This window comes from Larimichthys crocea, chromosome VII (genome assembly GCF_000972845.2).
Source record: "Larimichthys crocea isolate SSNF chromosome VII, L_crocea_2.0, whole genome shotgun sequence".
In the NCBI taxonomy this organism is placed as follows: domain Eukaryota; kingdom Metazoa; phylum Chordata; class Actinopteri; family Sciaenidae; genus Larimichthys; species Larimichthys crocea.
In genome coordinates this window covers 4,369,561-4,388,104 of record NC_040017.1, presented here as the reverse complement: position 1 = coordinate 4,388,104, position 18,544 = coordinate 4,369,561, and the positions used below count along the sequence as shown (strand labels likewise).

At 38.4% G+C, this 18,544-nt stretch overlaps 1 protein-coding gene across 15 annotated transcripts in view; it reads right to left on the bottom strand.

The window, feature by feature from the left end:
• The window catches only part of prom1a (prominin 1a), a 71,158-nt gene that overhangs the window by 20,249 nt on the left and 32,365 nt on the right, over positions 1-18,544 (bottom strand). For all 15 annotated transcript variants that reach the window (XR_002041912.2, XR_002041917.2, XR_002041918.2 and 12 more), the window contains 4 exons: positions 3,791-3,911; positions 2,896-2,959; positions 2,467-2,556; positions 162-391 (listed from right to left, as the gene is read on the bottom strand). Coding sequence is in view for 4 of the 15 variants with exons in the window: in XM_019258467.2 (XP_019114012.2) it covers positions 162-391; positions 2,467-2,556; positions 2,896-2,959; positions 3,791-3,911 (505 nt within the window). In the remaining 11 variants the exon portion in view is untranslated. The remainder of the gene's footprint in view (positions 1-161; positions 392-2,466; positions 2,557-2,895; positions 2,960-3,790; positions 3,912-18,544) is intronic.

Below are 18,544 nucleotides of genomic sequence, written 5' to 3'. Positions count from 1 at the left end.
CTAACCCTGATTCTAACCATGACTTTAAATGTTTTGTGTCCTCAGATTAATCACATTCCCAACACACGCCAAAGAGACTAAAATGAAAAGTTTTGATTTGTTATGGAAGATTATTCACATTTGCGCAATAGCACATGGCATAGCAGAATTCAGTTTTGTACCCGTGTGAAGTTGGCACTGATCTGCAGCTGGGACAGTGACTGGCGGATGTTGCGGCACAGCTGGGCAGAGGTGGCATCTGACTTCTCATCATGACAACCCGGGTCGTTAAGGGTGCGGTTGATACTCGTCCGGACGAGGCTCAGGTTGAAGTCGAGCTTTCCTGTTCCTTCCTGGAGGACCTCCAGACCAACATGGACATTGTCCAGGGCCTCCTTGGTTTCTCGCATGGCTACATTGAAACAAATCCCAGATTAGATTGAAAGTTGATTTATTTGCTGTTATGAGGGGAAAACAGGATGTGAAGGAAGACTGCCATGAGAACAGTGGACTCTTTTAGCATAATTTTCCTTCCTCCGAAGTAAAACAATAAAGTGAGAAAGACTTTAAAACTTAGATTCCTCTAAAATGTGTGTCACTGAAGACAAAAAACACAAAAAACTTTTCATTAGCTAACATATGTAGTTGGGGTAAAATTTAAAATTCAGTGAGTTGTCAGGAAAGACTTTTTTCCCATGAGTCCTCGACTGTGTAGCTGGACTGCAAAATGAGTCATAAAGAAGCAGAGCAGTAAAGAACTTTTCTTATAACTTATTCTTATCTGATATAAAGATATGAATTTCTGTGGCATATGGAAATTTAAAATAAATCTTTGTTTTACCAGTTAAACAGATTTAGTAACTAGTCATGTAGGACCATCATGTATTGAACAGTTATTTATGAAAATGCTTCAACTTTTATATCAACATACACAGCATACGAACAGTCCCTATAATGTTAGCTGAGGTTACACAAAAGTACAGACTCATACAGGACAAAAAGTATGCACACATTGTAAAGACTAGGCCTGAGCAGAGTATATCAGACTGAATTTTGGATCCAAGTCCATTTGGATTTGGAGCGTCTTTGCGGTATGATCATGGCAAACTGTTGTGCAGTGTACAGGAAGAAACTGAATTCACTATCACATGGCTAAATGCTTGGCAGCACGGGAGGGAATGATAGAAGAGATGGATGCTGATGCTACGTGTATTATGTACAGGATACTAAGATCCCCATGAATGCTCGGCTCAGGCCCAGCAGGACACAATAGTACACAAATGTTATGAACACAAACTGTATTTACAGTCATTTTAACCTGAACTACTGTATTACATGCTTGTTGAGCTTGGCTATATCACCGTTGCTTCACTTTTGTATGGTCACTTCACACTGGGGAAAAACAATTGGACTAAAATGGGATGTCTGGGTGCAGGTCGATGTTACATTGGGTTTATGGCAATATCTAGAGACACCATTAAAGGTGTGGTCAGTCTACCGGAGAAAGCAAGTTGATCGATGTAAATCTGGAACAAACACAGCGGCACAGAGCTAACCACACAACACAACACGTTTGTTTCCCTTTTACATCGGTAGTTGACGACCAGCAAATAACAATCAACCATCTTTTTCTAGTGTGACTGACCACACCTTAACTTAAAACTGCACTAGGAGAGATTTTTTATGGAAAGGGAATCGTATCTGTTTAACAGATTAATTCCTTTTGCCCATAAAGACAATTTATCTGGTGACAGCACTAGCAGAAATTCATCTGGACATGCTGTAAGTGTGGAATTTGACCTTGAGAAAATACGAATATTAGTCATTAATAGCAAGTACATGTTGTATCCAGCCCAAGCCTGACTTAAAGACAGAAGGACAGTAAATTAGATTCACTTAACTGATATTACTTAACATGATTTCTAGATTGTGAAGTTCATCACACAAAATGATCTGCAATTTGTGGTCACCAGTGCAGTTTTAACTTATTAATTGTTTGTCATTAAGATGTAACTAAGGGCTCAGGACTAAGGTCTGACTAAGTGCTTTAGGAAAAATCAAAAGGGTACAAATCACGGGAGCAATACTGGTGTCAAAGTTTACAAGGGGTCAAAGGATTGTGGGTCATTTTCCAGTTACTGAGTTACTGTTACCTTTGATGGCTCTCTCGATTTTCACTTCATAAAAAAGCATAAAATATTAAGATTTAAAAAAAAAAATCTGAAATTCAAAAATGTGACTGTTCTTGTGAGAATATGCCAGTAATAAGTGATTTAACATTTAAAGTTTTTAAAATCATATTCAGCATAAGTTTAGTGGGGAAAATCTGATAATGGGGTTTTAATCCCAATTATTTTTAGGTAATTTTATTCTATAAACGATAAAGTAAAGTAAGGCAGTATACTGTACGTGACTTGATCTTTACAGTCTAAAATAACACATTTTCTTTACATTATGAAAATGAAAATGAAAAATATATGGATGTACCTCCAGCCATCTGGAGCACTCTGTCCAAGGCAGGACTGACCTCCACGGCCAGCTGATCGTGTATCCTTCCACCCAATAATGGACCTATATCTGTAGAAAACGCAGTATCAGATCCACATAAGAAAACACAAACAGTCTCAAGTCTCTTTCTTTATGCTTGCTGCTTTTGCAGATCTTAACTTTCAGGAAAGAGCTGCCTGCAGTACTATTGCAGGAGAAAAGTAGGGTAAATACTCAGGGGATCCTCTATGACAGTCACAGCTTAAGCTATCTAGACCTAATTATGTCACAAATCTGTCGTGAAAACAAGTCAAAGAAAGTAGAAACAGTACAGTCTGACAGTAAGAATGATACAAAACCAAAAGCAAGAAGTCAGTGAATCGTTGTCCACTTAATTAACTATGAGAAGCAAAGAGGAGGTCAACTTACTATCTAGGTCATAGATGACTTTGTTCTTGGCTGTGGGGTACTGGGATATTAGGTAATCAATTTGCTGCAAACAGGAAACACAACAGAGCAGAGCAGATGAAAATGACTGTATTAGTCTCATCATAGACAACAGCACTTTGAAGTACAGCAACATTTCAGTTTTATGTTATGTGTCAGAATGAAATAGAGAAAATGATGCAATATAAACAGGTCTTCATAAATATATACTGTTTAACAAACAGAGCATTTTGTTAGGTGTTTGTTCTCGGAACAATGACGATTTCACACATAGAAGTAAGTTAAAGCTTGGGCTACAAAAATTTCATGGAATGAGAGTTACGTTTTAAAAAGCAAATTTGCAGCTGTCACACACACAAAAAGTGAGAAAAGTGTTCGCACTGATTTACAGTGTATACTTGCCTTTAACTCAAACAGATTTCTCATTTGAGCAGATTTTGGCTTTTTATTCAGTTATTAGTAGCTGTTCTTTCACACAATCAGCAAACCAATTGCTGTGTAATTGATGAAGGTCTGCAACTAATGATCATTTTTATTCCCAATTAGTCTGTTAATAATTGCTTCAATTATTTGGTTAGTCGTATCTCCTTAAAATCTGAAAAAATGTTGAAAATGTAGTTCACTGTTTCCAAGGCCCGATATAATGTCCTCAAATATCTTGACTAGTTGGCAACTGATTAATCACTCGACTAATCTTTGCATTTCTATGTTTGATATTGTTATAGAATGTGATTTGTAGGATTGCTATACATTATAATGATCGTGTCTGTGTTGACTGCCTATAATCTGAAGTTCAACATCACAACATTATGTTAGAGCTTCAAGTAACAGGCAGAGTGATGCTCCATCTACACCATCTCTAGAACAACTGTCTCACCATTGGCGTGTCATTAGCGAAGGTGTGCAGGTCTCTCATGTTGCTGTTGACCAATCTCCGAATGTTCTTCACCTGAGAGCTCAGGTTCTGGTTAGCAGCATATGCGCACAGTACTCCGATCCTATACAAATGACAAACACAAAACACTGTGACCTTCTCGTCTACACTTGCTACAGAGCCTGACCCTGCTGCTCCCACATCAGTCAACACATCAGAGGTGTGTTTCACAGAAAAGAGTGATGACATGTCATCGACAGTAGGGGTCAGTGTGCACCACCACATTTACTTTTGCATGTTTTTTCTTTACTTCCACTGAGTGCACCTGTAGAATGAGCCTAATTCCCCTGACAGTAAATACAGTTACGTGTTATTATCAAAACATAATTGGTAATCGCATGTGTCCCTTTCAACATTAATTCAATTCAAATAGTTGGTGGCAGTTTTTTAATTCACTTTGAGTTAAACATAATTCTCAGAGTGTAATACAGCACAATGTAAGCCAATACTATAAATCACAAGTCTGGAAACGTCTTATCAGAATCAGGTTTTCTAGTCATATATAAGAAATTTACTTTGGTTAATTGAGGCAATAATAAACATATAAGAAAAATAAATAAATAAGTCGGAAGAAAGCTATACAAAAAGAAACCTAAATGGAAAATAGACAATAACATATGAAAGAATGTGCAAAATATTGTCTAGGGAATGTGCAAGTTCACAGTATTAAGTATAAAGAATACTTGCAATGGATAAGAGACATGTTAATGCAACACATAAATTCAGGTGAGTAAACTTGGGTGGGGTCGGGGTATAAGAGTCAGTGTCATTAGGGTCCTGGGCCTTTTTGATGAGGCCAGCTGCAGATGGAAGGAAATTGTTCTTGTAGCCTGAGGTTTGGTCCTGATGGGTTATGTGTCCTTAAAAATTACACATACTCAACAACATAGAAAATAGCTTGAAGCACAAAATCATGATGATCATTTTTAAAATTTATTTTTTGTGTGTGTTTTTTTTTAAAAGAAAGTGTCTGGTTGTAGACTGCTTTTTCAGCATTTTTTAAGGTAATAGGTGAATTTCAGAAGGAGATTTTATTTCCCAAGCAGTTTGGAAATGAAATGCAGGTGTGTTTATACTAAGCTCTCAGGATGTATCTGTATAATCTAAGATCCCTTTGGTTGTAAACATATTCAAATTAAATGTGAAAACACAGAATTGCATGAAGCAGACCATTAAAGTGAGTGTCTTGAATACTTCAAACAGACCTGAGTAGCTCGGTACAAGGCTTAATTAGCTCAAGCAACATCAAGGGAACGACAGCCCACACTATTAAGCCGTTTCTATGACTCACTCTCATCCCAGGTGTATTTTCAGTTCTGCACCACACAGTAGTACTATGCGTCTGAGCGTGTGCATGTATTCTTTTAGTGTGCAAGTGAGCATGGTTGTGGCAGCACAGTTGTGTAACAGTAAAATCAGATTTATAGAAATGCTTCAGTGGAATAAGCTGCTTTATGAATGATGTAAGGTGACTCGCAGAAAGGGGGTAACAAAAGGACTGACTCAGAGTCTACTGGGAAGGTTTAGATCAATGAAGATGAGTCAGGTTGTTGTCGTTGTGACTAACTGTATTATGAGGCTGAGGTTTCCGTATGTGGGCCTGTGTTTCTGTGTAGGTATGCACAACAGTTTGTGTGTATGTACAGTATGGTACTACAGCGCATGCAAAGTGAGGTTATGCATGAAGAAGGTGGTGTGTGTGTGTCTGTGTGAGTGCAGTTCATCTTTACAGTATTGTGATCATCTGTCACCGCTGTAAAAGTCTCCCTTTGTAGATATAATCCTGTTAATCCAATCTAATATGACCTGCATTGTGCTGCAGACATTTTGTCACATTAGGGATTTCACAGTGAATGTGCAAAATATGAGACACTTTCTCCTTTCATGAAGTACACTGATAAGGTGGAACCAGATAAAAGTCAACATTCCTGACAGATTTACCCTGTCAAATGTGTAGCAGCGTAGATTTGACAAGCTAAGAATGATTCTGCCTCGAGTCCTCAGATTGCAGGTGAGCAGCAGTCCAGCAGGACGTTAGTTTATGAACAACAGGAAATCAACTAATCATAATATGCTTTTACTGTTTTGAACCACTTTTTTTCAACTTATCTTAATTTCTGGTGTTCAAAGACACTCCAGCATCTGAGATTTGAGTGATGTCTGTGAATGAGCTCTGTATTGGTACATCATTTCAAGTTCTTTCTTTCTGATCTCCGAATCTGCATATCAGAGCATCTTTGAATGGACAAAAAAAAGGACCTTCAAAATGGTTCTTGTTGAAAAATGTTTGGGACAAAAGTGTGATTTGTACCTAACAGGCTTAAACATGCATAACCACTGGTTTAACTCTCAAAGAACAAATAGGATCATCATGGCTTGCCCTTGGGAGAGAAACTCTTTTCATCTGTAAGCTGTGCCACGTCTGGAGGAATCGTGATGATGTTTTCCATAAATAGTGAGGAGCCCGACAGAGTAAACGCTGTCATCATATAAGTGGAGACTTAATGAGAAACTGGGCCAAACAAAGAGGCAGGGACACAGTGAAGTGGAGCCATCCAGAACCAGGAGAAGATTCAAAATGGCCACTTTCACAACAAAAGCCTTTTGTCAAACACTTCTCTGCCCTCTCTCCGTCTGTCTTTCACATAGACACATGAGTGTACAACTCCACACACATGCTGTCACTTTTTCTTTTGCATGCATAAATTCACAATCACCCATACCTTCCTGCTATCTGTCTCTGGTTGTCTGTATCACCAAAGCTGACTTTCCTCTCCTCTGTTTCTCATACCCTCTCTCATTTGTCTTCTGTCTCTTTCACCACACCTCTATTTCTCACTCTCTCTTGCTCAGACTATTCTATCTCTAAGGCTGATGATTTCTTCTCATTTTTCTATAGCGCCCACTTTTGTTTTTTCTCTTCTTCTGTCTCCTCTTTTGCCCTCAGTTCCCTCTTTCTTTTCTCTCTCTCCCTATGTCCACCTCCCTCTCTTTTTTCTTTGTCTCTCGATCACTCCCTCTCCCTGTTGGTGTCCAACAAGGTCACTGGAATCTGTATTCAAACAAAGACTCTTTGAGAAAGACGCCAAGTGCTTGCCAACGAGCTGTGTAGTACAACTGTCCATCTTACTTCAGCAGAATGTTTGGTTTGGTGTGAGTTTGTGTTTTTTTTGTTGTAGTTTGGATTTGGGAGATATAAAAGAAGAGAACTGAAAAATGATCAAAAAACAAACTTGTGATGACAAGCGAGACATACCAGAACTGTACAACAGAAAAATACATAAGCACTGCTGTTGAGTGAATTTATGTGAGAAAACCCATTTTGTCACTGATTCCTGTCACGTCTGAATCGAGGCAACAGGAAACATGTCAGCCTTTGCCAATAAAGATGTAATTCCCTGTGCTGTCACCTTCATTCCACCTTAAATTTAATGTCTTTTATATAACATATGATAGAGAAATATTCCAGTCGAGTCAGCTGAATAACTTTATTTTTTTTTATAGGAAATGCCATGAAACTCGCTCGTACAAAAAGAATCATTCATTTTTCGACAGCAGTAAAGAGAAGATTTAAGTAAGGAGGACGTGAAGTTCAGGCTTAAAATGCAAAAGTTATATTTTATGCATTAAGCCACCAACTTACACATAGTGGTAAATTGTCTAATATCACTTTTCTCTAAACTGATGACTGGCACAAAAGTAGAACTGTGTCAGTGGCGTCATACTGAAACTCCTCAATCTAAACTTTTGTGTATACGTTTACTAAAGTTAGTTTTGCATAGTAATTTTTAAGTAGCATGTGCTCTTTAAAATGTCATATATAATAATTCAGTTGTTACACTTTGTATATATACATATGCAAGTGTTGCTGTGCTGCACCGTCACATTTCTTTGTTATCAGCAACTGCTAAAGTGACCCACTAGCTCAAACTGTAGCCACTGGCCTCATGACTGCTTGTTGATAGTGTGTCTCTTATTGGCCAAAGGGGACAATTCAAACACAGCGGTAGGAAGATTTACCTCTAGCAACTTTGTAAAAAGGGCTGTAATTCCCGATTGAGCTAAAGCCAAATGACACATGAAACTGTCCCTCGGGGTGGAAACCCCTACAACAGCAGATGAAGAAGAGCATCAAAGCAGTGCAGTGCCCCAGTATCTAGGCCACTACTGGGGGCTGGGAAGTGAGTGTTACATGGTCTGGTGGCTCCATAGCTTTTACAAACTCCAACAATGGCCTGCATTCAGCGTGATTGTAGTTGTGAGGCTTGGACAGTCGCCTTTCAGCCCCTCCCTGCTTTCACACTGCTGGAACTGGACCTCTATTATCTTATCTCTCAGTGAGAAAGTTCTAAGAAAAGGTAACACTTCTAGTACGTCATGCTGCTAAGAAAATACTGTGCTCTTTAAGAAGTGCTTGCATTGCAATGTCATTTTTAGAGTTACAGTACAGACAGTGGAATCAAACAAGGTATGTAAATCTTATAAAGGAATATTCAATGTCCATTAATAAACAACAAACTATTGACCAAGAGCTCATTCAGAACATTAGATTTATATAATTGAAATGGAAATTGTGTGATATTTTTTGTGATTTTTAGGCCAGCCTGACCTGTATTCAACATTTGTTTTGAATGTACAGTATGTATGTGGGACACTAAACTGGCTGATTACAGGACCAGCTGGAGTGTAGGGCCAAACCATTGTATCCTGACACATACTGTACTGTATTTCCTCTGAAATACAGTACAGTACCTGCATGGTTACATCAAAATTCTTATTTTAAAATAATTGTTCCCAGTTGGAGACCAGGAGCTAGTAGCAACCAATTTAAACCATTTTAACCACTGTTTGATATCATAAAGGCAACATTTTACTCAAACAGTACATTCCATTCAGTTGATTGGACTTTTTAGAGTCTGGTCAACTGCTACATTTAATTTAGCCACAATTTTATTTAATTGAGCTACTATTTTATTCAGTTAAGCCTCTGGTTGTTTTTATTCTATTGAACTGCATTTTTCCCCCTCAACTAGACATTATTATATCCCTTTTATCCACTGTTTTATTTGTCTTCTCAGAGCTTGCCAGGTCACACGCTGAACCCGGCTTCCCAGTGCTGCATTGTATGCTATAAAGAATTTAACCAGACGTTGAATACTTAAGCTTTCTGACTGCAGGGCCTTTGCTCTAGGCATGACAACCCAGTAAAGACAGCGCTATTTTCTTCTGTTTTGGTTTCCCTCATAAGTTGCTGTCTGTTCCATCTCAGGACGGGCTGCATTGGTTTGATGGGAGACAACAGACCATTAAATCCACAGTAAACAGTCCAGGAATGATATGAATACTAAACCCTGAGCCAAACAGCCTGTAGGGCACATAGTAGCGCAAACAGCCACTGAAGTACACATAACTTTATGATAGTGTAATAATTGATTTAACAGCTGGAGGCATTGTTGGCACTAGTTGCACTGAGGTCAGATGTGACCCTGTCAATAATGGTACTGAGCACCTGAGCAAGGCACTTTCTGCCTATATATTTATCTGTGCATCTCAGTTTCTAAAAGTAAAGAAAGGAATGTATTAGAGCAGACGTCAGGTTTAGGAATTTGAGATTGTCATCCAACTACAATCTGCTCTGCTGATGTGTTCGTAAAGCAAACCACTGCATACTACAGCACCTGCCACTCTGTATGTTTTGAAGGAGAGAGAGGCAGACACAAAATTTCCCATGAGGACATCGAAAACAGAAGATGACTGTGTATCACATTTGTTTTCCTCAGTAAACCATCCCTAGATAGATTAGGGTTATAAAAATAATTAACCTTTCAAGCTAATATTATTGGTGTGATTTAAAAATAAATGTCAGCTGTCCAAAAGAAAACAACTTGCGCCAAGAAATCACCGTTAAAGAATTTCAAATGAAGGTAATTTACTCTGCACACAAGTGCTTCCACTCCATTACGCCTCAAGTAAACAAACTTCATTCATCTGTGATTTACATGAGCACGAGCCTCATTTCCACTCCCACAGTTAGCTGCTAATGGTTGTAAAAACACCCTCAAACATCTGTCTGCATATTGATACCTATGCCTGCACCACCACTCATTAAACCTGTCAGCGAGAAGAACAGCAAAGAGAAGAAGAAGTGCAATTTTACTGACCCTGTTGCATCATTGAGGTTCTCCAACGGCACCAGAGCAGCTGCTCTTATACATGGCTATTTACTTTTACATGTCTCAATCATTAGGGAGATGATCAATGATTAATTAACAGAGCTCATATTCAACCAGACATTACAAAGTGTTTTACAATGCTGGTTACATTGAAAAGATTATTAGCAGGAAAGCAATAGCTTTAATGTAAATAAAAAGAGTGATACAATTCATCACCTATAACACACCAATGTCAAGAAAACTATGTGCACGCCTGGTCTAAAGCATTCTTTTATAAATGTCAGTTTATGTGTGGCTAATGGACTATGCATGGTTTTTGTTCTTAAACATCATTTATACATCTGGCCCTGTGTCTCAAATTTCTCCCTCTGTGTCTACAGCACCTACTGTATGCTCAGAAAGACTTTAATCAATGAGATCCAAGGAGCCTTGGATAAAACGCCACAGCAAACCAGAGGAATCTACATATAAATAAAGTGACACTCAAGTGCACTCCGCATGATGATACAGATCAGATCAGTCGGCAGATAGGAGCAATGTCATTCAAAGTCTTGTCACACAACATCATCACAAGAGTCTTTGTTCTCCTCCATATGAACTGCAGTGTGGTTAGTAGGGAGTAACAATGAAAGACCATCATGCATTTTCTCACCAACACGTCCTTGTGACTCAGGAATTCGTCAGTTCCTAGTTTGTAAATGTCACTCCACTGTGTGCAAGTTTGTGGAACATTTTCAATTACTAGTCAGCTGTAGGTGTGCCACTGACCTTATGCAGCCTGCTCATTTTGTCTTTGTTCCATTCCCCTTTTGTTCTCTGAACTTCCAGTAGCTAACACTGGCTATAGTAAGGACATATTGAACAGAAGGGTCTGTCCTATGTAGCCTGCTATACATTTTTCAAAACACCCCACCACCTCCAGTGCATTTATTTATATTAAAGAGATGATCTTTGGCCAAGTTACTTATAGCTTTACAATTACTGAGCTTACTTTTACATTGTAGCAATAGAATAATGTTTTATCATGAAACACCAACAGCAGCTATACTTAATAATGTGATGATGCATGCTCTAGTTTTTAACATTATTTGTATTTTTCATAAAATTCACTAAAGTAGAATTTTCCATTTGTCTCTACAGTGTTTTGTTTGTAAGACTGACATGGACTGTAAGGCTGCCAATATCCCAGTGGATACTAATAATATAGGATCATTCCTAGAGATCTCAAAAGAGGAGTGAGCAAAGCTACCAGTACCAGACTAAGAGAGACAACATTTCCAATCATTTGGCTGGTGATATTTATTCCTTTCTCTGGTGACCACAAAGTTAAAACACAGTGACATAAAGAAATAAAGACAGCTCTATCTGCATTAGAAATGTTGCTATTTCTGGATTATAAATCCCCTCCTAGCCAATCCTCCTTGAGATAGAGAGCACCTCTTAGCTGTAAATGACATCACCGAGCCCTGCAGCTTTGCCTTCTCATATCTTTTCCCTCTGCCATTCAACAATGTGCCATATCATCACTATTGTAACACAAATGTCTCCGATAAATTCAAAAGAAAGCCTGACCAAGCTCTAAACATCAATTAGTTTCACTATGAAGAATTCCTGTTGGACTACTTCATGTGTTGATTTGTAGCATGCACACTATAGTAGAAGAACCCACAGACCATAAAAGACACCAGGATGAGGAAAAAAAATGTCATTAGTAAAAACTGAAGTAGATTTCAGCTATAAAGCAAATATAAAGGAAAATTAAAATGATTAGTAAGAGTGAGGTCTCTCCAGGAGATGTGATAAATTATTGAACGTGCAGCAAATTCTGACAAGAACCTCTCCAGTTAATTAGCTTGGCAGTGGTTTGTGTAAAGGGGCCATTGTGTGGTGTCTATGTGCCGGGGAGCAATCATGCGTACTTGTGGACAGGGACAGAAAGGGAATAGAGATGTGCTCAGTTTAGTACGTTATTGGAAATTCAACTCACAACAAAGGACAAAAATCACAATAACAAAATAAATCTAAGAGAAAAATCAGTCTCTACCCTCTTCAGGCACGGTGGTTAAAACAAAAAGAGATATTCATGTGAGTTATAACAATGTAAAAACACCCAACGCTTCAGTTGTGTAGCATCAACTGTATCTCCTACACTGTGCCCTGCTCATGTACCGTGCAAGGTTTTGCTCTGCCTGCCAACCGAATGTGAGCTTAAACATTTTGTCTGTATCTGTTGAAAAAAGAAAAACTAGCCCTGCATGGTTCCAGACTTCTGAGCAGCTGCCCACATCTGTTTTTTTTTTTTTGTCTTTTTCTCAGAGATTCAAATATGTCTGCCGCTGTGCTCATTGAGTTTCCAGTAGGCTGGATTAAGAATGGGGATGTCATCTTCCTGTGCCAGAGCCAGACAGATAGTGACAGAAAAAAATGGTCACAAAAATGTAAGCTGGCATACTGAAACAACTCTCCAGTCTTTTCCATCTTCATGACAAATGTTAACTGCTCAGCAACCTCACTGCTGACCACTTCAGTACTGCCTTAAAATAATACAGATGGGGTGGTTAGGATATTCACAATGAGTTATACACCATAAGCAATCAAGAGTGAAAAGAAAGCCTGATGATCACTTCAGAATATGCGTCTGTAAGTGTGGCAATTTTTCCCGGTCACAACATTAAAAGACTTGAAATCGATAGAACTTGACAGAGGCTTATGAATAGAAATTGTATCATGGTGAAGACAGGCAGAACAAAAACAAAAACAACCCACAGAAAATACAAATGAAAGTCTTCACGCTTCCCAAGCTAATGTCTGCACCCTGGCATACACTATTCTCTGTGATAAAGAAAAATATGACATGTACTTTGTTTTTTTATTTCTATGAGTTGGTCTTCAAGCCAGAGACAGACAATCCTTCTATTGACGATATTTCTAAATGGTTTAGACCTACATAATGTAACTTTTAATATCATAATAAAGGTGAATATTGTACATACATTTTGTTTTCTGTACTTCCAGGTACCTAACATCTGAATTGCTTTCACAAATTTTGTTTTTGTATATGATGCCATTTCCTGTCACTGCTGCCCACAGACAAAGGTTTCCAAAACTTGGCTCTGGAAATGAATTCCCTGTGAGACCCTCTCAGTGGCTTAATATTTAGTCAGCAAATGACATCTCCATCGTCATTATGGTTTCGTTTATGGCACAGTGAAGTAATGCTCATCAAACTATTAACGAACCCCCTAAAAATAGCCCCGCATATGATGACTCCCCAGGCAGGTTGTTAATTGAGCAATGTGTGGGATACAGGAGGCAGAGGATGCGTGAGAGTGTTTTTGCTTATGTCTGAATAATCGTGCACTTGTTTTTGTGTGTGTCAGAGAGAGAGAGAGACATTATGTTCATATATTTGTATCAGCAGTAAGTAGGTGACTGTGAGGCGATTCATTACAATGACTAGTTAGCTGCAATCAAAAAGTTGAGTGAAGTATTAAAGGTACAGTGTGGCAGGTGCACAGAAAATTGAATATAACTATGATTCATAACATTCATCAGTATGTTTTCTTTACTGTACGTCTTTCTTTTGCGTCTGTGCAACAATTTATAAAGAACTGGTAGCTGGAAGTCTTTTAAGTTTCTAACTTTGGCTTTGAACTTTTGCTCTAGATAATCCTAAATGATATAATATCTAATGTGCATGTCTGTGAAGGAGAGTTATAAGACATGTCTGGCTTTATTTCTCTGTAGTATTGTCTGCTGTTTGCAGGCTGTAGCCTGCCGAGCTCCTGAAGCTGCGCCTTCAGCGCTCTGTGCTCCAATAAAAAGTGGACCAGTGAAGAAAATTTGTTTCTACTCATTAATTGGGTCACTTTATTAATAATTCAGCACAAATCAGTGCTAATATCTCTTGTCACATAAATACAAGTGGAACTACTGTGAGCCTTGCCTTAACTGAGAACCTGAAAGCTCATACACTGCAGATAATATATAAACTCAAACACATGGACTGAAAACAGTATGTACTGTACTGTATTTGTGGTCAGGGAAAAAAGTCTACCCTCTCTGGTTTTGCTCTTGAGGTTATGTATTGACATGATGTGAAACCACTCACTTCTCTATCACCTCTAAATAGGTGAAGCTGTAATACCAAGAAGATAACAAAATTTTCCTCAGTGGTCAGTGCTCTGTGGATGCTTAAATGTGATCAGAAATTTGAGCATCCTGACTTTATTAATATGGATTTTAAAGCATCACTCTGACCATAGCCTTAAGGCATTTAGACACCAGGTCCTATTTCAAGGCAGAATTTCTTTGCCTGATGAAAATCACCAGGACTTCAAAGAATATTCAGGTTGTCTGTGGACTGGTCTGTAAAAATGTTTTGATTTTACTACAGTACATGTTTAATTCAGAATATGCTACACTGAGCCTTGGGAAGTAATGCATCGTGTTGCTTGTCTTTTGCTTCACAACTTATTTGAAGCATCAGACAAAGTGACATCATATAGAAGTTGGTATTTTTGTGATGTAGCACCCACAGTTTCAGAGTGCGATACCTCTGTCACAAATATTTACAGTGTATTTGTTCTGATTATATTACTTATGATAAAAAATAAATAAAAAATAGCAACTTGACCACAACAGCTCAACATCATGCAAGTGCAACAACACAATCCAACGCTTACCAAACTAATGTCTGACAAACACTATCCTTTGTGATAAAGAGAAATATGACATGAACTTTGTTTTTTTATTTCTATGAGTTGGTCTTCAAGCCAGAGACAGACAATCCTTCTATTGACGATATGTCTTAATGGTTTAGACCTACATAATGTAACTTTCGATATCATAATAAAGGTAAATATTGAACATAAATTTGGTTTTCTGTACTTCCAGGTGTTATACTACCTAAGATCTGACAGAATAATTTGCTGCAACAACACAAGACATAGCAACAGCAAGAAGCCCAGCTCAGCGTCTGTTTTCAGCCTTTTATTTCACCAAGCTCTCAGAAAAGGACTAAAAGTCAGATTTACCTCTTTTTCTCTCTTTACCTTCCTCGATCAATGACCCCACTGGTCTCTTGGTCTCTGCTATTATGTCCATGCAGGCTGTTGAGCCTAGTTACATTGCAGCTACCATCCACCCACTGTAAAATGATGTGCTTCACCTCTACCGTCCCCATATTCTATGAGCTAGAAAGACACTTTGGAAATAAGGGATGCTAAAACATGTTCTATGATTATCAAAATGATCATGTCGTCATATTTTTCAGAATTATATGTAATGAGGTAGTGAAGGATGACAAGAGACAGAAAAAATATTACCAGCTACAGTCGAGTCAGGGACATTGTGGTATGAACGCTCAGTTCACTGTTGCCTATATTATCATTAATTAGACTCAATATAATAGCATGAATTACTAAGCCCACAATGTTGGGACCTTTTGTGCTAATAGTGTTGGACACCCAACGACGGAAATAGACTGCTGAAATGCATGCTGGGTAACAGCGTGAGGCAGGGGTCTTCCACTTGGCAGAGGGAACGATCTTCTGTCTGTCATTTTATTATTATAAATCCATGCAGGGGTTATGTGGAATCAGAGCTGATTAGTAGAGACTGAAATATCTCCCACTGTTCTTTTAATAATGTGCGGTGTGGCCTTTCATTAGCTGGCAAGCATAATGCAACATGCCGTTTTACCACGCAGTACAGTGCATGCATTTATGCATGAGCTAAGACATGTAACAAACAGACAAATGTAACCACAGAGAAGTGTTGAGAAGCTCCTGTGAATCATAACTACCATAACACCGGGGATCACTTTCACAAGAGGATTGACAGAGAACAGAACATTAACAGAGATTTGATCTCTTTTTGTCCATACAGAAGTCAAATGATTAGTCTGCCAGAGGAAACGTTCTCCAGTGCATCAGTTCCTGCATTGCTAATACAATGTTATGTTTCCTTTTTATGGAAATATCACTCTAGTCCATTAAACCCTAAGCCATTACTGTACAAACCCATGCCATGCAGCCAAACATTGTTCAGTCCTATTGAAATCTATTTTAGGTCTTAGGTTTGAGTATTTCACTGTTCATACTGTTAGGCAGTGTGGGATAACAGGATCTTGTCAACCTTCAAGCTGCTTCTGTAAAAACAAAAGGGGGAAAACTCATGACCAAGCATGAATCCAAATATATCTGTACGGACGCTGATGCAATGTTCATTAAAATGCACCAAATAAAAAACAAAGAATAAACACATTTGGAGTTGGGTTATTTCGGTTGAGTAACATTATCACACAAAACATAACTGTAACGAGGCTGCTGATGTTGATTCATTATTACTGCAACATTACTAAAACCATTGAAACAGTTCCAGTTCATCTGAACTTGTGTTTAGTGGGATCTAATCCGTGATGCTAACACACAACTTTATTTTGATTCCCAGCTCGAATCATAGCTCTAGTCATAGCTAAAGAAATCAATCTAATGTAATTACATGGCACGGTAATTTGATTTAATGAAGACCTGTTAATCAGTATATGCTTATTTTGATTTAAAATATTCATTCCCCTTCAACTGTAACTAACCTGGAGAAAGACAGCTGCACAGATCGGAATGTTGCCTTAATCTCTTGTCATGATTGAATTTACAATATCTTCTCATCAGATTTATCCCAACAGAGCTCAGCCTATTTTCTGCCTCTACACAACCATCAAAGACCAACAGTGATAAAGGATGAACTCTGCACTGAACTTTTGCTGTGTGTTGATCACACACTGACAACAAGCTCCTCTCTGATACTTAGACAGCACATTTGTATCCAGAGCATTTGAGCAGTAGTGTGTGCATTTTCAACATGACTGGCATCTGTGTCAATTAGAGCCCTGACTGATATGTCGGTTGGCTGTTATTGTCTGCCAATATCAGTCTATTGAAGACACACCTTTATTAGCACCATAGGAAATACCGCCTATGTTTCTGTTGAGTAAATTTATACAAATCTTGACCAAATCTTGCTAAAAAGCCATGATACTGTATATAAAACCACTGTATGATAACAAATATGAATTCTCAAGACTCTTGTCCACTCCTGATGCTTGTATCTTCATTCCCTAATGTAGAAGTCAGCCTCACTGTCAGACTGCAAACCCACTTTTCTCTTATTAGTCTGCTGCTAGTAGTGGACACTCTGATCACGGTAATAGGGGATTCATTATTTTCTTAATCACCACTCTCTGGGTTAAAACCAGCCAACTGTTTAGTGGCGGTCATGTATTTGGCAAATTAGATAAAAGGGCTTCATGGGGTCTCTAGAGATTCAGGGTTAGAAACAAGTTGAAGCACAGGAGAAAGCATTATAATGTCAGGAGGGAGTGAATGATTCTTTTATTACTTTTTTAATTTTAGTCAAATTTCTCTATCTCAAGTCAGTGAATTTTAACACTCATAACTTTTAGAAAACCTTGTTTGAAACTATTACTATTACTACTTTCATTTATGTCTATTAAGACCCTAATACACAATTAGAAGGCTGTTGTGGCATGAGCAGCTGCTATGACTGAAGTAAAAACTTACTCTATGATAAAGGTTCTTTATCAAAGATATGTTGTTGGAATAATGTAAAACTAAGGAGTGAAGAGTGACATAGGTTGGTTAATGCCAGCTGTCCTATATTTCCTACAGAATGTTCAGGTTTAGCAAACATCGTTGTTTTTTTTATTCACTCTCCTATCTCATCCTCTGGCATTTTATTGTCCTCACCCTTACTGGAGTGTCTTTTACACCACTTAATCCAATTTTAACACTTCTTGGAAAAGAAACATCACCCCTGCCACTTCTCTGTACCTCGCTGTCAGCTTTCTAGTGGCAGTAAAAAGCTGTGTGGACCTGGGCTCAGTACTCATCCCTGTCCTGCTTATAATTGCTTCATTAGAGCCTCTGCAGCGTCTCTGCCTGGTAGCTGGGGAGATTTAATAAGAGCTCCGAGGATGCTCTCAGACTCTTGCGTCTGGGCTCCTAGGATATTGCTGTGGAATTTCTAATAACCGGGCTTCGTGCCAATGAAGACAGAAAGTCAAAGAACACCAAACTAAGTACACTCCTGGATCCTTTCTGTCTAGCACAAGAAGCAAACGCAGCCTTTCTCCCAAGCCTTTTGTACTGTTGTTACGTCCCCGGCGGCTACTGCTTTTTCTACTACTAAGACTATAAAGCAGAGTGGAGAGCGGATTGAGTTTCCCGTGGTCCATTTTCTGAGAGATGACTTTCAGCAAGGTGCCGGACAGCAAGATGATGAAATAGGCTAAAGTGCACAATAACCTTAAAGCTTTATACTCCACTACACAATACGATGTAATATCCCAAAAGCACTCTAAGAGATAGAGGTCATTAAAACTAGGAAACTATTTTCTAATTGTCTTAAAACAGTAGTCAGGTGCCCATATGAACACTGAAACAGATCTTATAAAGTAACTTAGACTTAACATCTTTTAGCATTAAAATGACCACTTTGTGTT